The sequence below is a fragment of the Chanodichthys erythropterus genome, chromosome 22 (assembly GCF_024489055.1).
Source record: "Chanodichthys erythropterus isolate Z2021 chromosome 22, ASM2448905v1, whole genome shotgun sequence".
Lineage (NCBI taxonomy): Eukaryota > Metazoa > Chordata > Actinopteri > Cypriniformes > Xenocyprididae > Chanodichthys > Chanodichthys erythropterus.
In genome coordinates, this window is record NC_090242.1 from 32,138,244 (window position 1) to 32,164,079 (window position 25,836).

A 25,836-nucleotide genomic window follows, 5' to 3' on the forward strand; every position below is an offset into this window, starting at 1 on the left:
TCACCTGCAGGGGCCTGTGTGCACGTGCACAATGCCGCGAGCGTGCATGTGCATGAAGTTAAAGATCTCATACGGCATGGCGTGGAACCCGGGCCGGGGCTTGACGTTGTCATAGTAATGGTGCGTTATGAAGATTCCAGAGGGGTTCATTGGAAACGCCCAGAAGCCGTAGAGATGCACTTCTTCGCATAACTCCATCGCAGCGGTGACCAGCATCAGGCCGCTGCTGAGGCGTTTGGCGCGCACGCCCTGCACGGCCCAGAAGCGCTGCACGTTCATCAGGTACTGCGGGTGGAAGAAGAACACGCCGCGGGGGGACTCGAAGTCGTCCAGCATGTACTTCACACGGAATGACACGTCCGTGTTCCTCGTGTTATAAAACGCTGGCAAAACCAACGAAGAGTTCTCGTAATTCTGGAGAACATCATAAAATGGCTTCCTCCATTTCTCCAACTTTTGAAACCTGGTGCAAATAGAGACAGAATTAGTGTCTCAATGGCTCTGTTACATGAATGCAAACTGAGCTCATTAGTATTCATAGGTATTTTTTTGCATAACGTGTAGTTATAGCACATATTTCTTAGATTTACCTGCCAAGAATATATCCAGGTCATATATATATATATATATATATATATATATATATATATATATATATATATATATATATAGTTCTTTCTGGTTCTCGAATCTGATTGGCTGATAAGCATTGGAACCGTTTCACCATTTGTGTCACACTGCTTGCGGCGACTGTCACCATATTTGTTGTTTCATCATGAAATGTAGTTTTAAGAGTTTTTTAGGCGAGAATGTAGACCACAAATGTGATTAATCTATAAACATAGCACCTATTCATTTGTTTAGACGCTTTCGCAGATGCAAGCTCCAGGCCATCAGCGGCCGTTCAGTGCTCATGTACCCACAGAGAACAGTTTCATCTCGGCCAGTCCTTTGGGAATTTGCCGCTGGCTCTTCAAATGGGACTGATATCAAATTGGCAATCTTTGGTTTCATTAATCGATTACTTGTTCCAGAGCAAAACGATTTGGTTTAAGAGGAAAAATTAAGTTTCATAACTTTATGTTTAGGATATATTTAACTTAAATCTTGTACTAAAGCGCTGTTTTTGTCCGTTTGACTGAATTGGGTGCTTTTATTTATTTCCTATTGTCTTTTATAATGGCTATTGTTGTTAATTTAAATACTGTTGTTCAATAAATATTATTTTATATAAATAATATGCCGAATTTGGTATCAAGAAATATCGACTTCAGTGAAAGTTGCATTATTAGATGGCAGCAAAGATCTTTATGAGTGAGTCAGAACGAGGAAGTTGTTTTAGCACTGTGCACAGCAAAATCCCCAGAGTTAAATCAACTCTGTTCAGAGTACATTTGGTCCCTCTTTAAATAGTGTTAAAATAACACTGAAGTAGAGGTAAAGTTAATGAGGTAATTAAGAAATTAATTGAGTGATGATTAAGCATTAGTGATGAACACATGCTGTTAACAAGCAGAATCACTGAAGAAAATAGAAACACAAGAACTACAACTGACTCCAGTTTCTTTCAGGCATCAACTTTAGTTCAGTCGATCTCTCTCATAATACCATAATACTCTACAATAATCTTCAGTGAAGCAACTCAACGTTCCTTCCTTAATAGTTCTAAAGTGACAAATTAGTAGCGGAGGCTTGGGCTCAACTGTTAAACTGTCAACTTGAGATTTGAATCCATGGCGGAAGGAAGTAGTTCTGCACAAAAGAGCATTTTTAAAGACATTCTGTTGTTGTTTCTTATTTATTTACACACTTGTTCCGCCAAACTGTTGTATAAACGCAATATTACACTCATAGCAGTGCAAAATGTATGTGTACATTTTACATATGAATACTAACGAGATCATATAGATGTGTTTGTGTGTGTGTACCTCTCAGTTATAATGCTGGGATTTATTGTTACAAGATCAGTCTTAGATCCCACATCTTTACTGTACATATCTGAGATAGGAGGAATATTACATCTGAAAAAGAGTTTGAACATGATGAGATTGTTTCTAAATATTCCCATGACATATAAACAAACACACACAACGCTTCTGCATATTACCGGAAGACAAAGTCAGTGGCATCAATCTCTCGTCCACACTTGCTGTTTTTGATGATACCACCGTTCCCGATGACGGCACATTTCTTAAACTGGGATTTGGAATAGGGCATGTCCTGCAGTCAGAGCAGAGAATACATTCAGAAACAGGGCAGGATGAACCAAAATGGGATTACATAGATGAATGCTTGAAGATGGTTGCTTGGCAACTGTTGCAGTCATAGAGTTTCTAGGGTGTGATCACTGCAGAAGTTGCTAGGTAACGCTTGCCTTGATACTTAAAGATGTTTGATTCATAATGTAAGGCAGGGTGTGGCTGCTTCATGCAGGAGATTCAACTGAAGAAAAATGACATCTGTGTGTATAAAATGATTTCATATACGCAGATATCAGACTATCTTCTTTTCTCCTGCACCTCTGGTTAAACAATCCAATTGGAATGTGCTCAGGATTCTGATTGGAATAATATCATCATTTGGAATAAATCTTAAAGAATTCTAATTGATTCAAATAATAAGAATTGTATGTGAATCAAATTATCTTTTCTACAGGATTTTGATATTTTGATTTGATTCTTCTTTGAGCAGATTTTAAATCAGAACTTTGTAACACTTAAAGCCTTTATATATAATGCATTATAAAAGTATTTTAATGAAATATGCCTTGTAATGCACCTCATAATGCATTGCATGATTGTAACCACAGTTATAATACATTATAATTAGAGATGCACTGATGTATTAGCCGCTGATATTTATCAATTAATTGCGTGAAGGCACTATATCGAAATGGCTGTCTTGGTGAGTATCCTTGTAAACATACACAGTTAAATCAACTCTGCTTGGAGTACATTTGGTTAAAGTAACTTTGAAGCAGAGTTAAAGTTAATGAGATAATTAAGTGATTAATTAAGTTATGATCGAATGTTAGTGATGAACACCTGCTGTTAACAAGCAGAATCACTGAAGAAAAGAGAAACACAAGAACTACAACTGACTTCTGCCACAGTCTTAGATGAAATCAACTGAAGATGAAATACATTATGTCTCTCAAGATCTCAGCAGAGGAGGATTGTCTTTTCTTCAGTGATTCTGCTTGTTAACAGCAGGTGTTCATCACTAATGCTCAATCATCCCTTAATTAATTGCTTAATCATCTCATTAACTTTAACTCTGCTTCAGTGTTACTTTAACACTATTTAGAGAGGGACCATATGTACTCAGAGCAGAGTTGATTTAACTCTGATAGTCAGTTATGTCTTAAATCAATGTAAACAGCTGAGAAATAAAACACTTGTTTAACAGTATATTGGATCCGTGCAGCTCTTAAGGTCATTGCACACTGAGTCCGAAATTCGCATGCGAAACTTTCGCACGTTAAAAAATAAATTCGACCTCACGTTATGTCAATCGCGTTTGCACACTGCCTCCGAAACCTTCGTCCGTCAAAAAAATATTCGGATCAGGTTTGATTTTCTGCGTTTTTCGCATCCGTGGCACGCATTTTGAGAGACGTTTTGACAATTCAGAGCCACCGTACGCGAACGCAAAAATCCAGAATGCCATCTGACAAGTTGATCCACGTTGCCTACAGCACAAAACAGCAGCACTGAATGACAAACAACGTGAGGAACACAAAGAGACCGAATATAAAGACAGATTGTGCCAGTAGTAAAGCATCAAACAGAGCCACTGACATCCTGAAGTAAACTTTGAAACGCTCGGATAATCCCGCAGCTCCTTGATGAGGTGAATTCTTCTTTCTCTCTATGCAATCTCGGGATTGAATAGACTCAATATTTTCTCTTTCTTTTTCTAGAGGAGACAACTAATCGTGCTCACTGCTTGAAGACTTCATTTTGTATTTTTTTGCGATTTGTTTTGTGATTTTTTTTCGCAACGCATTCATTAATACGCATCGGACTCAGTGTGCAAGGTCTCGGTGCGTGACGAATTTTTAGGATTGCGAATACGAAAAAACGCATGCGAAAATTTCGGACTCAGTGTGCAAAGGCCTTTAAAGTGACAGCAGCCTAATATTCCTGCTGCGATGCTGTCTATGTTTTAATGTTAATCAAACAACAAAAGACCAAAAATTTCACTCACTACTTTTGACAAAACAATATTTGTAGCTTTAATAAGGATTAGAATGTATTTGATTTATAAAGTAAAGAATATGCAGTGTTATTTTACACTTTATTTGTGTACCTGAAAACTGTTCCAAACTGTTGAAAACTGTTTGGACCTTTTTAGGTCCAAAACCAACCTAAAAAGCACTGTTTATTTCATATGTATCTTTGTTCTGTTGTATTTATGCATTTATGCTGGCCCGCTGAATGTTAAATGGATCCAATCCATGTTTAATAGAAATTATTTGATGATGCAGCAATAAATCAAAACACTATCAATTTTAACGACAAAACTTCAAATAAGAGATCAAGAGACAACTATCGGTATTGGAATCAGCCGATAATTGTTTGTTAAAATTGGTATTGGTCCAAAAAAATCCTATTGGTGCATCCCTAATTATAATACATTGTTACACAGACAATATAATAATGCATTAAAACACATGAAAAACAACCAATTTCAGGAAGGATTTTAATATGGTTAGAATTCTATCAGAAAATGTATAAAGGATGATAACATACATTGTGAATACCTCAAGTAAAGTAGAACTCTACTTCTATTATATTGGAATAATGTCTTCCTACTAAAAAAGGAAGGAGATAAATGCGCTATATGAGTTCATTTTCTTTTGATGTTCATTTTATCCTCTTGGAACTAAATGTTCTAAACTATCCAACAAAAAGGAATCTAATAAGAAAATTCCGATTAGGATTTAAATTCCAATTAGGAAGTTCAAAATTATGATTAAACTTCCAATAGGAATTAGCTATGCATTTTAGCAAAATCCGCTCTTCCAAGCTCATGTAGTCAAAGACAAGCACTGTAAATGAGATTTAACACTACTCTCACTCACATCAGGGAACATTTTAAAAATCTCCGGGCTGATGTGCAAGAGTCCACTCGTATCCACCTCGTAACGCAGTTTAGTGCCAGAGGGAGTGTTTCTCTTCGTGGTAAACAGGAAGGAGGGGGCATTGCAGCAACGTGACAGAGACATTCTATTGGACAGAGGGAGAGATGACATCATAACTTTGTTACAACAAAAGAATCTTATTGGACGTCGAGAGAGATGACATCATTCCTTTGTTTTTGACAAAGAACTCCCATTAAGACTGTGTTGAATTTGGGGGATAAAAGATAACGGTAAAGGAAAAAGTGGACGCGTATTTGTGTGACTCACTTGAAATTATCCGTCTCCTCCTTGTTTTGCTCCCACTTACACACCTGCAGGTTCCTCCATCGCTCAAACAGCTCTGAAGTCTTTACCCTAAAACACACGCACACATAAATTCAATTAATCACAGACACAGTACTATGAGCAATAGTACAAGTGCAGTTTCCTTAGAAATCACTATTAAAGAAAGGAAAGGAAACTGCGTTCTTGCTCAGATATTATATTTCTTTAAATAGATGCTCTTTTTACAAGGTCTGTCCTTTGAGATGAGACATTCATCAGGAAATCTGACTCCCGCTGGAACGCTCACTCTCTACGTACAGACATCTGAGAGAGAAACGTACATGGTCAGTACTTTCACATCTGTGATTTCTTGCCGTAGTTCCTTGCAGGAAGTGGAGTTGAACTCCAAAGAGCCTTCGGAGCGTTCCAGATACCTGCCAGAAAACAGAGAGTCAAACACTCGTCCTGTCTTCCACCTGAACACATGCACACACTGCAGGAACAACCTGCGATGGGCTTCCACCATGGAGAGCCTAACTGAAGATCCTTGTTGCACGTTTGCATTTCTATAGTCTTGTCAAACAATCCTGAAGGAATGCCCATGGATTTCAATTGTAGCTTGGAACCAATCCTAACAGAATCAAATATGAATCCCCTATGAACCGAATAATATATTTTCTTTATTTACACTCCGTTTGTATTGCATATTAAGAGTTTAGAGCAGCGGTTCTCAAACTTTTTTGACTCCGAAGCCCCTAATTATCAAAGACGATGTCTGAAGCTCCATGATATTTCTGGTGCTTCTGCTGTAATGAGAAAGCTGCTCATGTTCAAACATTTTTATTTACAGAAACTAGGAGTGGCAATTTAAATTAGTTTAATAAAATAATATTTATCCAGTATGAAATAATTAAATTCCAGAAGTTTTAAAAGCTGAATGTTTACACTTTACAAATGTACATGTATTTTCCAGTTTCCAGTCATTTGTGATTAGTTTTCTTTAATATTATATTTTCAAAATATTATATCATTTTATATACATACATATAAACTTAGAGCTTGACATAACTACACAAAAAATGTTATTTATTTATTTAAATGTATTCATTTTATGTATGTCCATACTTCATTGTGAAAAGCGCTATACAAATAAATGTGAATTGAATTGAATTGAATACTTTTTCCAGGTCTACAGATCATACTTGTAGAATTCCTTATAAATTCAAAACATGTTAATGAAAATGAAACATGTATGTATGTCCATAATTTTTCAAGGTCAGTTCTCTAAATTGTAATGTTGACATGCATTCTCTGTAAAGCTGCTTTGAAACGATATCTATTGTGAAATGCGCTATACAAATAAATGTGAATTGAATTCCTTCATATATACAGGTTTCCCAGAGTGACATGGAAACTCATGTGAAAACACAATAAAAATGCACTGTAAACCTATTTAGCAATACAATCTATTGAAATATAGTCTTTTATGAAGTTACAAAACATTTACGCACTGTTTTTGACACTGTGACACTGTAGAAATGCTTATGTGCTCCCTAAAGCCCGGGATACACTGCGCGATTTTTGGCTGTCCCGGACGAAAGATTGCCATCGGGAAACAATAGTGGCGATTTCTGCGGCTCTTAATTGGTGGTCTTATGTCGTACAGCGAGAGAGGTTCAAAGACTGCCGTTTTCCTGGTCATGTGACCAAAGACAACCTACGTTTTCTGACATTGTCAGAAATTCAGCATGATCATCGCACAGTGTGTTTGCTGCTACGACCTATGTACTGACCAGCCAATAAAAATGCGACATGAAATCAACACGACATGGCACTAAAACTTAAAACCGCTTACCTCAAGCTCTTTTTTACAGAGCCCCAGACATGACATGCACGAAAAAAATAGGAGGCTAAATTGTGTGCACGATTTACTAATTCATTCCCTCGATTTGCTAAAACGTGCGCACGATGTACTATTTTGTTCCCTTGATTTATATATCATGCACATGATTTATAAATCGAGGGAACGAATTAGTAAATTGTGCGCATAATTTATTAAAACGTGTGCACGATTTACCAATTCGTTCCCTCAATTTATAAATCATTAATAATCATTAATCATTTAAAAAATCGAGGGAATGAATTAGTAAATTGTGTGCACGAATAAGTAAATCAAGGGAACGAAATAGTAAATTGTGCACACAATTTAATTTTTTTTCTTGCATGTCATGTGCGGGGTTTCATACGTTTCCCTTCTTATTTTCCTGCTTCCTTTTTATTTTCAGCACACATAAAATCTACAAGTGTGATACAACATTGTATTTTTGTTTACCACTAGCACATGCTGATGCATTTTATTCTTCTATAGAAACTTATGAAACTAATGATCTTAAAATCGTGCAGTATATCCCGGGCTTTATGGGCTGTTTACACGACACCGTTTTTAACTAAAAATGGAAAACTTTTAATGCGTTTGGCCATTCATTTACATGACAGCTGCGTTTTGGTGGCCTGAAAACGCAAACTTTTGAAAACGGTTTTTAGGGGCCATTTACACGACACTGTTTACTTTTTAAGCGTTTTACGCAGTTCATTTACATTTATCGCCATCTAATGGCATGCCAGCAGAATACAGCGTTGTTAGTCGTTTTACCGGATTCGTATTTATGGGGATCATTTTGACAGCATCTGCATACAGAAAACTCAAAGAAAAAACTTTTGTTTTAACAACATACCCTTAAAGTGCAAGTTTTTGAAAACTATACTGTTGTCATTTGAGAATGTCCCCCAAAAACGACCCTAAGTCGTTTTTTCAAGCACCTTATTATGACCTATATTTACGTTTTAAAGTCATGTGCCCTCTAGCTGGCGTAAAAATAATGACAGTGTCGTCAGGGCCGTCGCAAGGGGGGTGCGAGGCCCTGTGCGAAGTTGACTTGCGAGGCCCTCTCTGCAATTGATTTGCGTGCATGTGTGCGGGTATTGCTATAGTAACGAATCCAACTTTCGCGCATCTGTAAAAAAGTGGTTTGACCTATTTCAGATGCTGCAATTAGAATTTAAAATGGAGTGAGTAAAACTCTGTATACAATCTTGACGTGTGTGGTAATAGGCTATTGTGCGATCTAGCCTATATGGCATAATGATAACAACAACAACAACAACAACAACAATAATTAAAAGCGATCTTAGGGAATAATAACTAGCCTAAATAAGAATGGTAAAATAAGATCTAGGTCTAATTGTAGTTATGAGGTAATCATTTAAAAATATTTTGTTTTAAAATGTGCAAACATTCACTCTTATTCATCCAATAGTGAAAACGCAAACGTTTCTTGTCACATTAATTTATGATTTACATGAATCATTATGGCATAATTTAAATTCAAAACGGCGAAATTTCATAGAAAGTTGAGTAGTTTGCATCACTAGATTAGATAATCTATCACTAGATAGTCTAAAACAGCCTATTAAATCGTTATCAGTTGACACATTTCTACTGTTTAATCTTGTCTACCAGCACATCGCTCACCCTTGTATGCCGGATTATATATTTTAGTCACCACGGCCACTTGTTGAATTTATGCCTCACCTTGAACTTCATCTTGTTGCAACCCGGTGGCCTGGTTAGCCTCAGTGATGTAGGTTGTGTTGCTTGTAGTCGCAGTATTGGCTAGGGCTGTGACGGTAGGCATGACAACCGCGCCACCGCGGTCGTGGAGCGTCACCGGCGGTAGTGTGACGTCATATATAATACATATTTATATATCTCAGAGATCGCGTTAACTGAAAATTTTGCGTCTTTGATGGAATTTTTTTTAGCAGTGACGGAAAAAAATCTGCAGTCCGTCCGTCATTTTGACAGATTATGTAGTTTGTATGTCCAGTAGGTGGTGAGCGCGCTCCAGTGTGGCAGCAGAGCGCGAGTTCAGTCTCCAGAATTAAATGAAAACGATGCGCTTGATGGATTACACACAGACGAGCACCCAGTTTAAGTAAACTGTATAATAATAAAGTTACTTATGCTTACTTACATAATTAAGTTTTGTTATTTTTCTTGCTAAGTTAATGGTCAACGAATGGCTTTTCTGAGGTATAATGGTACGTGACATTGTTTGCAACACTGATTGAACTGACGTTCGGTAAACTACTGTATCTTTCAACATATTTTTTTTTTATTTTCATTCATGTTTATTTCGTTCTGTACAGTAGTAAAGAGGAAAGGATGATCGCATTCACTCACAATCCGTGACAAGAGTTCAAGATGAAAACTGAAAGTGACGCAGCTAGTCTTTGATCAACTTTCTTTTCATTGTAGGCTATAAATGCATAGCCTACGCCTATTTGCTTATCATGTAAGTTTTCCCTTTCCCTTTCCCCCACCACTGCGACATCTTTCTTTTTAATTTGTTTCCGTTTCTCGCCACCCTGACTCGTGTTTACGAAATCGGTCGCGCTCTCGTGCAGCACCCGACATTTTTTCCTCACACAGTGAGCAGCTCATAGTGGTGCGAGCATGCAGAACGTAATATCGAAATTTGAAAATTAATAATTATTTGTAGATTTCTTTTCATGTGGCCTTGATTATACATAATTGCGAGACAGATGAATTTTATTTATTATCGATGTTTGGTGGAAAACTAATAAAAAAATAGACATAAACTACATAAAATGCAGGCCAGGAGCGAGGCCCTCTAGAGGCGCGAGGCCCTGTGCGGTCGCACACTTGGCGCAGCCCTTGCGACGGTACTGAGTGTCGTGTTACGTCTGTCGTCATGAAATGACGTATGACCGTCGTTATAATGCGTGTTCATTTAAGTGCAATGTGTAGACTTTTTACACGGTCCCTTACCCACCATTTGTCCTATTTCCATTTAGCAAAACTTATTTTTTTCATTAACGACTACACCTACCCCATCCCTAAACCTACCCTTAGTAGCCTACCCTCAATTCACAAAAGGCTTGTTTGAGATGCGTCGGCGCTTTGCAGACCGATCGGCGTATGACAGTACGCAAGAGTGGCTGGAGAGCAAACAGCTCCTTATGCTTTTGAATCGGTCTGTGCGGCGCCGATGCATCTCGAACAAGCCTGAAGTGGCATCGCCAACTACTTGTCTGGCATGCGTAATACAGCGTTTTTAGTCATTTTTGCGGATCCGTGTAAACGGGGATAGTTTTAATAACATTGTAATCTGTATAAAGAAAAAACATTCTGTTTTTAATACACTGTTGACGTGTAAACGTACCCTAATTGTGTGGTGTAAAACAGAATTCTTGTTTGATCCTATATGGATTAGCTCCAAATTATAACAGGAATTCCATGAGAAAACCTTGACAAGAAACTTTGAAAACAAATTCCTTCTCATATGCAAGACACATTCAGCTTAAAATGGTCTTTTCTGATGTTCTCTGAGGAGAAATATAAAAGAAATAACAGTTTCACCACAATGAGAAGAGGCAGCAGGGACTGAATGGATGAACATGAGTCCTCACCTTGGTTGTGAAACAGAAATACAGAAAATATGCATTAAAAACATGGACTAAATGAATAAACTGTAAAACAGAGTGTCAAGTGTTTTTCTCATTATATGTCTCTGTTTGCCATTTTCAGACTTGCCTCAGGCATGGCGTCTATGAAAACATACTCTGTGCTTTGTGTTTCCATTTTAATGGGCTTTAAATGGACTGTAATGGTGGATGGCCTGATACAGCAGACGACTTTCTGATATTGTAAATGAGATCAGAGCCAAAATGGCTGCTAACTGTCTTTGCAAAAGCCAAAGGCCTCCTATATATCTATCAATCACCATGCTAATGGGTGCTATTACGCCAATGTGAAATGAGTTTAACATGCACATTACTTTATGTAAAAGGCCACAAACACTACACCATTTTCTTTGTTATATAACAACATGTTCTCAATCTCATGTCTTAGCTGTCATAAAAAAGGAAAACCTGTCCCCATTCAATATGGCTATATATTAATAATAATAGAAATAATAATAAATACTATTAATACTACTAATAATAACTGTCATTATAATAAAAATATTGCATTATTATTATTATTATATTATTATTGCAATATTATTGCACTGTAAAATAAGCTAAGTATTTGATAACAATAATAATATTGTTATTCAAAAAAAATTATTTTATTATTGTATTGTATTGTATTACTATTGCAATAATGCTATTGTAATATAAAATAAAAAGCTTAGTATTTAATAATAATAATAAGTATTATTATATAATTAATAAATAATAATAATAATTATTATTATTCAAAATATTTTCATTTTATTATTATTATTATTATATTTGCAGTAATACTACAAAATAAAACGCTGAGTTTTGAATAATAATAATAATAAATCAATGGTGTTTAGTGGTTTAAATGCTAATGCATGTATAGTTAAACTGAATAATTAAAATAATGGCTAATTGAGAGAGCAATGACAAAAAAAAGAGCAATGACAAAATAACGAAGAGAGAAATAAAGTGAAGGAGCAATGGAAGGCAAGGCAGAAGAAAAAGAAACACATTTAGCGATTCCATACATCTCTGACTGGAGTGACGTCATGACATGTGACTGTGCTGTAGCCTGAAAAGGTGCACACTGGGTAATCATGAACGACCTTATGTGAGATCAGTCAAACACCCTCGACGACATGTTACAATCTTCTTTTGATGAAAAGAAAGACCGTAAAAGAAAATACTTGTTTAGATATAAAAGAGGCGGTGCAATGTGCAAGCGGGAATCAAGTCACATGACACACACACACACACTGCACTACACAAATCGTTTGCGTGCACACACACACACTCGAGTGTGCTCATGACACACACAGGTGAGGTGTGTGGGGGGGTGGGTTAAGAAATGCATGATGGGACACATAGAAACAGGGACCCATGACATCCAGAGGAACACAAGGAGGGCTTCCCAACCTCAGGCAGAGGGGAAGGGGGTGATGGGGGTCAGAGGTCAAAGGTCGAGAGCGGATGGAAGGTTGCAGACAACATGCACAAACGGACTGGCGGTGCGCCGAGCACTGAGCATGAGCAGTCGGACCCTCTCAGACCAGATGGAAAAAAACGAAGAGACATCCTCAAGGGGGGACGTAAGGTTGGCAAGAAGGTGAACTGGAGATGCCATCAGTGTGGCCTACCTTTGCTTTTCTTTTTTTTTCTTCTGAATATCTGCTAGGCAGGGCGTGATAATTATGGAGCTCTGAGCCTCAGAGTGCAGAAAATTCTGACGGACACATCTGTCAAGATGCATACAAGTGGATTAGGTTTAGAGTTTAAATGTGTGGTTCAATGACCCTTCAGTTCCTGTCCCAGTACTGAAAACCACAAAAGAGCACAACAGCAGGTAAAAATCCCATCCGTTTTCTCCATAGAGAAATTATCATATTATAAAGAATATCATTTTATAATGTATTATTGATAATACTATAAATAACACCACCCTGCATCATATTTGCTGAATGAAATCCAATACTTGTTTCTTACTAATTTTGGGGTGCTGATTCCAAAAATAGTGCTTTCTCACAAAACATGATATGCATTTCTAGCATTTTTGCTTTCAACAACCATTTGTAAGGTGAAGAAGTCTTGCATTATTCACTTAGTCTTCCTATGAGCCAGGTCAAACTATCTGTTTACATGCATGACATTATTTTATGCCTAATCCATGATTTGAAGGTTAGAATTTTGACAGAAGAAAATGCTTCATAATGCAAGCTTTTTTATGTATAAACTTGTGTTTATGTAAAGTACATATTTGAACATATTTTCCCACTCCTTTGCAGACTAAGTTAAAGGGGCTCTATGTAAGAAAGACAGCTTGTGGTTGAAATGGGTACTGCAGTCCAAAATCGAAATATTGGTCGCCCCACCCCCTCCTCCTCAGGATCGACACTCTCGCGGGTTGCCAGTTTAAAGACACGACGGGAGCGACATTGGAAGGTGAGGATACTTACACACTGTAAGATAATTTATTGATTTATGATATCGCTTTTAACCCCTTAACTGTCACCGTCCCACAGGTGGGACATTTGCCATTACATATTTAAAACAGTAATATTCTATACTAAACCTAAACGAATCTTGACAAACTATATATCATTTGAAAGCTTAGAATCTGTAGTTTACATATTTGGTGACTGATTTCCAAAATAAATTACATAGGAGCAGTAATTTATCAATTTGCAACAAGCATATTTTCATACTCATAAGGCATGTTCAGACCTTTATTTTGAAATTGCAATGAACATGAAAAATCATTAAAGATTGGTTGAAACATGTTTTTTTTCATGCCAAGAGTTCAAAAGATAACATCCATTAAATTTTTTGAGAAAAAAAGGTCTGAAAATGTTTTTTAATAGGAAAAAAAAATACATTTATGATTGTGGCGCCGATCTATAACCTAGGCCTACATACATGTTATTTTATGTTTATTAGAGGCTGAATTCATATCAAATTCTGCCAAACTTCCCATACTACTTCTATATAGGATATCTACTTCATAAATTGTATGAAAATAATGGAAATATATGGTTCAGATCACTCAAACCATATATGGAAATGGAGGCGCCTTTATATGGTCAGTAATGGAGCTTGGTTGTCATCTAGTGAAAAAGTGTGGTACTGCGCCCAAACAAAATCTTACTGAAAGCTCATTTTTTGAGATATCAACCTGAAATTTGGAACACAACTTGTTCAGATTTTTGGCTTTGATTTCCTTGCAGCTTGAGAGTAAAACTTGTTTTGTAAAATATATATTTTATGTAAAATATAAAATATTATATTTTTACATTTTACATTTTCATAAACATAAACTTCTATAACTTTTTTTCTGTTTCACTTACATAAGTTTTTTCACATCTACAATAATCTGCCAAATTTCATCTTTAAAACAAGACCAGCCTTTTGTCTATACTCCAAAGTATGCGTGAATTACAACCATTTAAGTTTGGATAGTGCATTTTCTTGTCTAAAAAAAAAAGTGGGGGTGACAGTTAAGGGGTTAATATGCTCCCGTTCATAGAGATTTTTAGATGGATGCTGAGGCTTTTTAGGTCGAGTAGAATCTGCGATCTCTGACCCAATTTGTTCGCTGGCTTCCATGGCTGCAATTTGCTGCATGTGTTTTCTGCCAACTGGCAACCCCGGGTGGTGAAATACTATTGGGTAAATTGGCAACGTGCTGTCTTGCACAGACCAAAACAAAAACAGACATTCCGACACGGAACGTAAATTTCAAAGTAAAATAACTGGCTGTGGCAATGGTTTTCAGAGAAACAAGTATGTCAACTGAGCATGTTTAATAAATATCTGCAAACATACTATGGTATTTTTATGCTTTAATACAGTCAAAAACTTACATAGAGCACCTTTAAATGATTCATTTTAAATGCTCAGGATTTCTGCAGATTTTTATAAAGGTAAATTTAAGATGTTTTAAGACCTTTTTAAGACCAAGTAAAGAAAATAACATTAACTTGTATCTTCTAAACATACTGCCTTAGTCTTAGTATTTTTGTCTTGTTTTCCAGTGCAAATTTCTGAATTCAGAAAAAATTAACTGAATTCAAAGGGAAGTTTTCATAACTCATTGACAGACTGATTTTCATAACTCCTTAATTTTTCAAGATTTCATTTTACATTTGCAATTCAAGTAAATGTATCTTGATTTAAAGATGTTTAGATATTTGTATTGGAAAACAGGACACAAATACTAAGGAATATATTAATTTTTTGCAATGCATACAACGTTTAATGCCATGACTTTATGAATTTTAGACTTTCTGCTCCGATTTAAGAACTTTTTGAGGTCCTAATTTGTGTAAGGCTGAAATAAGACCTTTTTAAGACCCGCAGAAACCCATAAAAATGTAACTGCTTTTGTTATTTTGATAAGTGCATTAAGCTGATACATACATTTAAGTTGAAAAATCTTCATTCTTATTTTGTGAAAACAAAAAAATGCATGTGATGGAAATGTTTTATTGATATTTTCAAACTTAGCATCATCAAATTATATATATATATTTTTTTTTTGCAAATCAGCAGATGCAGGGCTGTGTAACATTTATATCATATTTAATACATCATTTAATAAATATAATGTTTACAAACAATAAACTTAAAATATATAGTATTTTCTACCTAAAATTAATTACTTATCGTAATTTTTTATTTTATTTTTTTTGTACCATAATCTGATTTGACTACAACATTTGCAATGCTTTATGGGATAAGTAGTCAATTCCCATTTATGTGCAGTGGCTTTGTTCAGAAAAGCATACTAATCGTGCACGTGCAAATAACTTGCAGTATACAATAAAGCAAACTGCATGGAATACTGTTTCCCACAATGCAATGCGCCCAGCTTTTCCTTCCCTTTCTAGTATGACGAATAAACCAGAAGGACAGCCGAGATGTTTTACTCATAATTTGGTTATGCTGGAAAATATATTTCTAAACAAAATGTAATTAAAACGCAAAATAACTGCATTGATTTCCAGTATAATTGGATGTTACTTGCTAAACTGAACATGCAACATAATGAAATCAAATTTAGTGGCATTTTGAAATGTGTATTATGGCATAATACAAATGATTTCACTTAGTATTTTTAACAGAAATCTGCTAGTATACATTGATATTGTGCAATAAACAGTACGTTAGTATTCCGTTGTGAAAAAAACCACAGACTTATACCTGTGTCTATTTTTTCTCAGATGTTCAAACTTCAAATCAAAGCTTATAACGTTGCATTTCATTTCACAGCAGGTTGGTTTGGAGAAAGCGAATGGGACAAATACTTCCTGGTCCTCTGATTCGCTCTGATAATCGTAAATTGGTTTTAGTTGCCACAGCTGGTTATTTCTGCTCAGCTGATTGGCTGATGGGATTAGATGTTTCTCCAGTCCAGACATGCAAGAGGCTGATCATTGGCTATGTGGCATTCTCTCTCACTTTCTCTCTCTCTCTCTCTCACTGTCTCTCTAGAGTGTTAGTGGTGTTGTTAAGAGGTTTCTGTGCTGTTTTGTACCTTTTCCTCCCATTTCTGGCCGGCTTCATCCCTCCATCATCGGGGTAACTAATGAGCCCGCTCCAGTTGCCCACCTCCTCTCCTTTGAGGCGGGAAAACTGTTGCCCACTAGTGAAAAAATGAGGCAGGTCGTTTAAGATTTCATTTATTCTTTCAAGGCAGCAAAAAATACAAATACACACAGATTTGTAAGATTAGATCTGAGTATGTCATTGATGGTTTATCAAAGTATGTAAAAGTTTGTGTATGTTGTCAGGAGTGTCACTGAAAATCTTTCAGAATAGACAAGTGACAAAGATGCAGTCCAGAACAGCCCTTCACACACTGTACAAGTCTTTACAGTCACAGAAATATCATCTAATCAGCTGCAGTCCACAATGTAGCCTACAATGGCGCCAAAAGTATTTAGTAGGGGTGTAACGGTACACGTATTCGTACCAAAAATTTTCAATATGGGTCTTTCTCATGTGTACCGAACAAATACAGTGTTATTTTATCTTCTCTGTGTGCGGAACGTAATTTTAAACTCGATAGCTGCGTCTCATTTCGAAGGCTGTGTCCTCTGGAGGTCGCATTTGAAGGCTACTGTCAGATGCGCGTTGTTTAATGGGTTTGAGACGAATTTTCCAGTCAGGACTTACATCTTATGGTTGTATACTTACCTGTAAATTGTACACATTCACTCAAGTATTTCCATTGCGCATAAAAGATTATCCTGACAGCAAGGGGGGCGCTTTTCCACTGTCAGCCCGTGAACGATTGCCGCATGCGCATTAGAACTTTAAAATATTTTGCTAACATATTTTGCATCCAAAAGTTTAAGTACTTAAAATCTCTTCCCTTAATTACAACAGCTCCATAAACTGCACTTTTGGTTCCAGTTGCAGCAATATAGTTTGTTCAGTAAACCAGTAAAGTTAGTTTTTTCCCCTGCAATACTGAAAACGTACAAAACCATGACCTAAAAAACGTAATTATTGTGTTCCGTTACACCCCTATAGACACTTTAAAATGTCTATAACAAAAGTATCAAATCAGGTGGCATCAATTAACCTTGCTTGAGTGTGCTTGTTTCTTTCCTTAAAATGATGGTCATTTGGTTTGTTATTAAATTTTATAGCTAATGCAAAGACACATTTAAAAAAAAAGTATGTCTTTTCATTAGCTATATAATGCAAGAGTGAGGTTATTCACGTACTGTACACCTTAGGACCCTCTCACTGTTACAAACATCACAATAAATTCAGGAAAACTATGAATAATTTTATCTGAAGATCGGTAAGATTTTTTTTTTCATGCTTTTGAAAGTAGTTATGCTCACCAAGGCTGCATTTATTTGATCAAAATTACATAAAAACAGTAATACTGTAAAATATTTTTACAATTTACAAAAAGAACTGTTTTGTATTTGAATACATTAAAAATGTAATTTATTCCTGTGATCAAAGCTGAATTTTCAGCATCATTACTCCAGTCCTCAGTGTCACATGATCCTTCAGAAATCATCGTAATATGCTGATTTGCTGCTCTAGAAACATTTCTGATTATTATCAATGTTGAAAAAACAGTTGTGCCGCTTAATATTTTTGTGGAAATAGTGATACTTTTTAATTAGGATTCTTTGATGAATAGAAGGTTCAAAATAACAGCATTTCTTTTAAATTAATTAATTTGGAACATTTTAAATGTCTTGACTGTCACTTTTGATCAATTTAATGCATCCATGCAGAGTAAAAGTATTAATTTCTTTCAAAAAAAAATTCTTACTGACCTCAAACCTTTGAACGGTAGTGTATATAGTATTTAAAACTAAGGACAGATGTTGCAAATGTTAACCCTGCACATGGTCTTATTTTGCACTTTCCTGGATTTACTAATCTCACTGGTGCTCATTTTGGCTTCAATGCTTTATGGATTAAAACACAAAATCTAAAAAAAAAAATAGAGAGAGAGGTCAGTCATATGCTGGGTTAGAAGAAAAACAATAATCCTGATTATTTACAGGCATTTAAGAGATAAGACATTGCTGTCTTAAAACATACTGTAAAATCATAACCATAAGCTGATGATGTAACTACAGGATTTAAAAAAAAAAAAAACTTGTATTAGTGAATGTATTAAAACAAAATTTACCAATTTTACTAAACCAGTCAGTCAGTTTATTACAGACAGCATTTCACTGGAAAAAAAAAAAAAAAATCTGTAAACAAGATGATGCCATCTCTATTTCTGGTCCATTATTGTCCCTGAAGAGAAAGTAGCATGCAAAATAGTCTCACAGCTTACAAACATGGACTAAATGCCACAAAATTCCCTGCAGAGTACATGCACAGCCATATCCTGAAAGTATCTGTTTAATGTGGACATCAGCTATTCAATTTCCTGGAAACACTGACCAGGATGAGAAATGCAAACCCAGCTGCTAATGTGAAGAAGAGAGAGAGAGGAGGATATGAAGGACAGATGCTATTCTGCAGTCAAGTAGATAATGAAGAGGTCACATCTAAAGAAGTGGCTAAATGTCAATACTTTTTCTGCACTTAGCAAATCAATATCACCAGTACAAAGGGAAAATTTTAAGCCTGGTGCAGGACTGCAGAGGCTGATCCTAAATCTAGCGCCAGTGTAATCGGAGCTAGGATGAAACCTTGTTGCAATTGATTCATATGCATAAACATCTATATAAAGCAATCGCTTTTTTCCCTGGCCAGTTCAATACGATTTTATATTTAGTTATAACTCCGCTCCAACCTTTGCACTACATGACAGCTTTAAGAATTATTGCAATGACATTAGAAGACCAATTCCACAATAAAGTGCTTTAAATAATTCTATATTGTAATTTAAACTGGCAGTAGATTTTAAGATGACTTTTTATTCAGTGGCTTTATTCAGTTCTGTGGATGCATTATTAATGCATGCATTTGTCATTGTCTCCACAGCCGCAGCCAGGCCGACGTGTACCTGAGAGCAGAAATCTGAGAGATGTAATAATGATGTGTTTGTCACTGCTGTAAATATCAAAATAACTTCTCACTGTCACATGCTCGGACATATGTAAAGGACGATGGGACTGACAGAGGTTGCTATTTCATAGTGCACAAGACTTAAAGGTGCAGACAGTGATCAATTTCTGAGAAACTCTGTTGGTATTTGAAATCACCCATACAAACACGCCCCTACCAAAAGGATCACAGCCTTATCTTGATAGCTCCACCCATAAATTCACAAACACGCTACGCAACACAGGCACGACCCCAATTATGAGTGTATAAGCCTTTTACTGGCTACAAGTGTTTTGGTGGTCGTGTAATTAGGGTGACCACCATCAAACAAACCAAATGTGGGATGATGTGGGACATGTTACCAACACTAAAACATAACCTGAAACTGTTATATAATGTCGATCTAACTTAATAAAAACATTTGTATTCTGCCTTTCAGCTGATAAAAATACTTTGTCCTTTAGTCCCTTCCAGAAAACACCATTACATCACAATTTAACATAACATGTCTTTATTTTACATGTCATTTAAATTCAACATCACTAAGCCCAAAGGCAGCATTGACTTGGACGTTTTTTTTTGTTGTTGTTGCTAATATGCCGCCTTGTAAAATTTTAATTTACTTAATTATCCATTTATTTTCTAAAAGGGAACACATGGAACAAATCACCGCTCCACATTTTGATTGACAGCTGTCACAACCTACTAGTGACTGTGTTTACTCCTTTCTTTTCAACCATTGGATAGGATTTAAAAAATGGCTGTTGTATTTGTGTAAGGCGGAATGTTACTTCTGAGGAAGCGCTGTTAAATATAGGTGAAACTACACCGCAAAAACAATAAAATGCTTTCTAAAAAAAGGTAAAAGAACACATGCACTTTTTCTTAATATGATAATTAAAAACCAACAGGACATTTCCTCAATATGCAATGTGCAGGACAAGGGGTGAAAATGCTGTGCGGTACAATGCAAAGCGGTATGGGTGGTCACCCTATGTGTAAGACCTCATGATCTGTCCGGGCCTCAAACCCAGGTCTCCGGTGTGGGAGGTGGGTGCTCTAACAAGGAGGCTGCCTCTAGCGTCAGTCACTAGAGCACCTCTTGAGATCAGGGGAGTGAGGTTTACTCGCACAGCTCATATTAGCTGGTCTCGATACACTCACTCCCCTAAAAATCACTCCCATCTGGGTCACGGCACCAATGTAACCCCTCAGGTCCTACTCACCACACTCTGTGAGGGCCTCGAACCCAGGTCTCCGGCGTGGGAGGTGGGCGCTCTAACAAGGAGGCTAAAGAACACAGCCTCTAGAGTCAGTCGCAAGAGCGCCTCTTGAGATCAGGGGAGTGAGGTTTACTCATACAGCTCTTATTAGCTGATCTCCGTTACACTCACTTCCCTAAAAATCATTCCCATCCAGGTCACGGCACCAATGTAACCCCTCAGGTCCTACTCACCACACTCTGTGAGGGCCTCAAACCCAGGTCTCTGGTGTGGGAGGTGGGCGCTCTAACAAGGAGGCTAAAGTCCACAGCCTCTAGCGTCAGTCACTAGAGCACCTCTTGAGATCAGGGGAGTGAGGTTTACTCGCACAGCTCTTATTAGCTGATCTCAGTTACACTCACCCCCCTAAAAATCACTCCCATCCGGGTCACGGCACCAATGTAACCCCTCAGGTCCTACTCACCACACTCTGTGAGGGCCTCAAACCCAGGTCTCTGGTGTGGGAGGTGGGCGCTCTAACAAGGAGGCTAAAGTCCACAGCCTCTAGCGTCAGTCACTAGAGCACCTCTTGAGATCAGGGGAGTGAGGTTTACTCGCACAGCTCTTATTAGCTGATCTCCGTTACACTCACCCCCCTAAAAATCACTCCCATGCGGGTCACGGCACCAATGTAACCCCTCAGGTCCTACTCACCACACTCTGTGAGGGCCTCAAACCCAGGTCTCTGGTGTGGGAAGCGGACACTCTAACAAGGAAGCTAAAGATCACAGCCTCTAGCGAAAGTCGCCTCTAGAGATCAGGGAAGTGAGGATTACTCACACAGCTCCTATTAGCTGGCCTCCGTTACACTCGGTCCAATCCACTTTCAACAGCATTTCTCAGAAATCACTTACTGTACCTTTAATGGTGTGCTCAATCTTGTTTCTTCTAAAATTTCTTTGGAGGATTAAAAACAGACAAAAATTAGACAATTGATTAACAGTAAGTAGGTCTATAAAACTAGATTCTGACATTTTATTAAGAAAATTTATAAGTGGTGCTCAGTGTTGGGCAGAATGGCTGAATACTAGTAGCCTACATTCTCTCACATTTCATAAACGATGCTTTTATAATAAATGCATATTTATAAAGGCACAGTTGAAAAAAGTGTTAGGCTACATCATGTCATTATTACACAAAATGCCTAAAACACAAATAATTTGCATTTCATAATGAGTCACATGTTGATTCAGAACCCACTCTTACGGAGTTAATTGAGAAAACGGTTCAGATTCCAAACTGAGTCAAACAAGTACCTCTTGAGTCTTTTGAGTGATTCATTAAAAGATCCAACTCATACGTCAAGGGCATATGGCTGCATCCGCAATGGCATCTCTCTTGAGTAGCTACTTATTTTTAAGAATAATTACTTTGTGAACATTAAAAAAGTATGTTGTTCTAACTAAGTTAACTTTACTTCAGTTAAGATTTATTGATTGGTTTGACTAATTTTCTCAAGCAAATAGTTTATGAGGTGTGGCAATTCACAAATTTTCACTCATTTCCTCCACTTCTACAGTTATCTCTTCCTTATTGTATTCACTCATTATACAAAGTCATATTGAATGTTGAAGTGTCAATACAACTGAAAATTTTGAGAGAAGAACACATAAATTGATGCAGATTTCCTAAAATGGTTTTGTTGTCACCATTATGGTGATCAGTGTTTCGTTTGGTTGTAACTTCATTTACAATTTTATATTACTATAATTCTCTATATTGATGAAGGTGATGCAACAAAAAAATCAGTTATTTGTGGTTTCAAATTAAGAGAATCTAACTAATTAGATTTTACAGTGCAGAATCTCACTGGAAGAAGTAGTCATCCTGGTACTGTTTGCCTACTCTTTTATGAGTACTATGAATTCAGACATGCTACTCTTGTCAAATGCTATTTTTTTTCTTTGCCTACTAATAAAGTAGAGAAATATACAATTTCAGATGCAGTTTTTGATTTACTAAAAAGAATTGGTTAATAAGAGTCGTTTGTTAATGAATCGGACAACACGGTCGCATTGAATGTTTTCTAATTAATCAAAAGGGACTCATGTTGCATGCAGCACAAAAATAAAAACTTTTCTTACCATTATCTTGTGGTACACCGTATCCCATCATACGCATGATGACGCATTTCCACAAATATCAACATCACAAATCTAGTGTTTTTCATATTTTCATTTTAAAACAAATTAGCATTAGCTGAGAGGGTGTTTCTACGGGAGTGATGGCAGATTCATCTTTCTCATTTCTGACTGCTGTAATCAATCTCTCGATATTTTACCTCTTTTGGAAAGTCGTGGAAATGCTCATTGATTTTTTTCTTTGTTACTAGAGCAAATGGAAATACAAAAAACTATATTTGCTGTCATCATCTCCAATTCATCTCTCTAGAAGTTCACCCGAATATGATGACTTGCGCTTCTGAGAACCATGGATATTTCAAGGATACACAGAACCGGAAGTCGTCAAGGGTAAACTTCTATAGGGGAAAAAATCCATGATAGCTTTTCTATGACTTTCCAAAATATATGTTTATTGATCCAAGTCAAATGAGCACCTTAATATGGCTTTACATGCTCTTTAAGTCTGTGGGATTTTTGAACTTTTTTTTTTATAATTCACCAGGGGTTGGGATTTGGTCAAAACCATAAACAGAGATAGCAATCATCATTTGGCCATTTATCAATAGTAAATACCATTTGCTTTGGCAAAACACCTCTAAAAATATAGTACACTTGGTTGTGGAAGGCAAAAGTTTCATATTCACACTATTACTTGGCTTTAAGTTCATTTTCATAATGAAAGGACATGGTTTCTTAGTTAATCTGAGCTCAGTTTTTCATTCTCAGATCTGTTTTGAAACACTAAGAAACACACAAGAGATTAAGGTTTTTAAAAAAAATAAATAAATAAATAAAAGTCTCCATTTGGTCTTCGTTTCTGCATAAACTAACATTAAAGCCAAAACCATCATCCACCCCTACGCTTGTTTCTCTCCACTTCAGCAGAATAGATACGGGGTGCAGGACAGCATTCATGCAATCAAAACACAGCCGTCAGGCTCTGATGTCATGAATGCTGAGTGTGTGTTAGGGGTGGACGCAGGAGGGGGTTCAGGTGGGAGTGTGAGAAAGCTCAAATTCAGCATATGGGCATCTGCTGGGACGCAGGAACCATAATGCACTGGGGGCGCTTCTTAAGAGAGAGACGCCATTTTACATAGACAAACACACACACACGCACTCAAACACCCTCGCAATGCTGAGCCATCTCACTCTGCTTACCTCCGTTCCCAAAAAAACTCTAAAATGATTCACCTTCCGGGACTTATTCTTAGTGTGATGTCATTTTGATGTAAGTGGTCCCAAAAAAGGCATGAAATCTGGGTCTTATGAAACACCACCATGATTTAAATGCATAATTAATTTCCAGTGCTTGAATCTAGGCTATGTGCTCATGCAAAAACAGAGGCTACATCACAGTCTTCCAGTGCACTATTTTCTTCTTAGCCTATATCGTATTATAGACATAATTGCATATGATAAGGTTCTGCAATATATGGCTTTTTGCTGTCACACGGGTTTATGCAAGATGTATGAGCTGTTTAAAGGGCTGAAGATAGAAAAAACAAATCAAGGCAAGAAAAATAAACAGAGGGAGAAGAAAAACAGACTTAAGCATCTTGCTGCATAGACAGTCATTCAAGGGACTGTGTATGGCATGATTTAATGGAGCTCAAGTTTAAAAGAGAGCAATATGGGTGCAGTATGACTAGAAGAATTTGTCTAAGAATAACTTACGCACAGATTTTGCTTTATTATACAGATACCCACTTTTTTTGCATTATGCACCATTGATAAAATCAGCTAAATCCATCTTACCTTTTAATGTAGTTCTTGCCATAGAGGATTTGCTGCAGTAAGGTGACCAGTCCAAAAGCACATATGAAAATAAAACAGAGGGACCTGTTTCCTAGCAGATCTCTACTAGCTGTCGGATCTGAGTAGCCCATCCTTCAGAAGAGAAAGCCACGGTAGCTTTTTTCCCTACAGAAGACACATCGAGGCACACCCGCGCGTGTTTACCGTCCTCACAGGCACTGATGCGCGCTCAGTCTCCATAGCAGCTGCCTTTCGCCTCAGTATCGCATTTGAGCAATATGCCCGTGCATATGTCAGTTAAAGCGATAGTTTCGCTGCCCACTGAGGTGAATCTTCAGTATGTGGAAGCGTAGTAATCTCGCATCACCTGCAAAGACGCGACACTCCTGCAGAATGCGCGTCACGAATGCGGAGCGCGCGCAGTCGGTGACGCGCTCCACTCCCTCTCATCAGCACCAATGGGGCAGGGAGGAATTGCAGACCCAAGCTGGTATCAAACTATTAATAATAGACGTGATGGGGTTTAGGGGACATACACCAGAGCAGGGGCAAACACTGCAGTTAAAGAGGAAACTTGCAGAGATAGTTGGACATTTGGTTACGCCATTTGGATGATAGGCTAACTAAATAATGCAGAAAGGGTTAACTAAACAAAATAATAAAAATAAAATAGACTACGCCAAAGAATAATAATTGATTTCTTAATAGTCATGACCTAACTATTTCTTCTGGGAAGGCCTTATTAATGTTTTCACCTTAGGTGATGTGTCATTTTTTTTTTAATTTATTTACTTTTTACTGACAGAATTTAACTATTTTATTGTAAAAACATAACAAAATAAGTAAAAAACTGAAATTTCATAGGAAGGAATCAGTGCTTTGTCATTTAGTGATATCATTGGATTGTGATATGACCTAATGAAGGTCATTTGGGATTTTGTGTGTGTGTGTGTGTGTGTGTGTGTGTGTGTGTCAGGGACAGTTTGAGTCTAGACGTTTTTGGCAGCTTTGTAATTTATGTTTATGGCTGTCAGCGTTGGCTGTGAGCCCTTGCGGTTAAAATATCAATTGGAAAAGACAAATCAATAAAACTTGCTGGCTTTGTTCCCCCAAGAGTAGCTAAGCAACACACTCTATTTAGCCTATATTTACTTTTATTGTCTTTAAATTAAGCTAATTATAATTACTACACCAAAAACCTAAACCTAACCTTAAC

The 25,836-nt window shown here is 36.9% G+C and overlaps 1 protein-coding gene across 4 annotated transcripts; it reads right to left on the bottom strand.

Annotated features, from left to right (window-relative positions):
• st8sia5 (ST8 alpha-N-acetyl-neuraminide alpha-2,8-sialyltransferase 5) lies at positions 1 to 24,757 on the bottom strand. Of its 4 annotated transcripts, XM_067376540.1 has the most exons (9): positions 24,621 to 24,751; positions 16,473 to 16,580; positions 12,580 to 12,678; positions 5,752 to 5,844; positions 5,414 to 5,500; positions 5,087 to 5,231; positions 2,108 to 2,220; positions 1,929 to 2,021; positions 1 to 463 (listed from the first exon to the last, which is right to left on the bottom strand). In XM_067376540.1, the coding sequence occupies exons 1-9, from the start codon at positions 24,749 to 24,751 to the stop codon at positions 1 to 3; spliced, it is 1,332 nt and encodes a 443-aa protein (XP_067232641.1). The 4 variants fall into 4 exon arrangements, with proteins under 4 accessions (XP_067232641.1, XP_067232642.1, XP_067232644.1 ...); XM_067376541.1 differs by lacking the exon at positions 12,580 to 12,678; XM_067376543.1 differs by lacking the exons at positions 12,580 to 12,678; positions 16,473 to 16,580 and having other exon boundaries at positions 24,621 to 24,757.
• Between the last annotated feature and the right edge of the window lie 1,079 nt (positions 24,758 to 25,836).

Excerpts from the sequence above, each read along its gene's own strand:
- st8sia5 (XM_067376540.1), bottom strand. The coding sequence starts at position 24,751 with ATGGGCTACTCAGATCCGACAGCTAGTAGAGATCTGCTAGGAAACAGG. Across the intron at positions 5,501-5,751 it reads GATGTGAAAGTACTGACCAT|GGTAAAGACTTCAGAGCTGT; the intron begins GTACGTTTCTCT and ends CGTGTGTTTTAG. Across the intron at positions 2,221-5,086 it reads TTTTTAAAATGTTCCCTGAT|GACATGCCCTATTCCAAATC; the intron begins GTGAGTGAGAGT and ends CTCTGACTGCAG.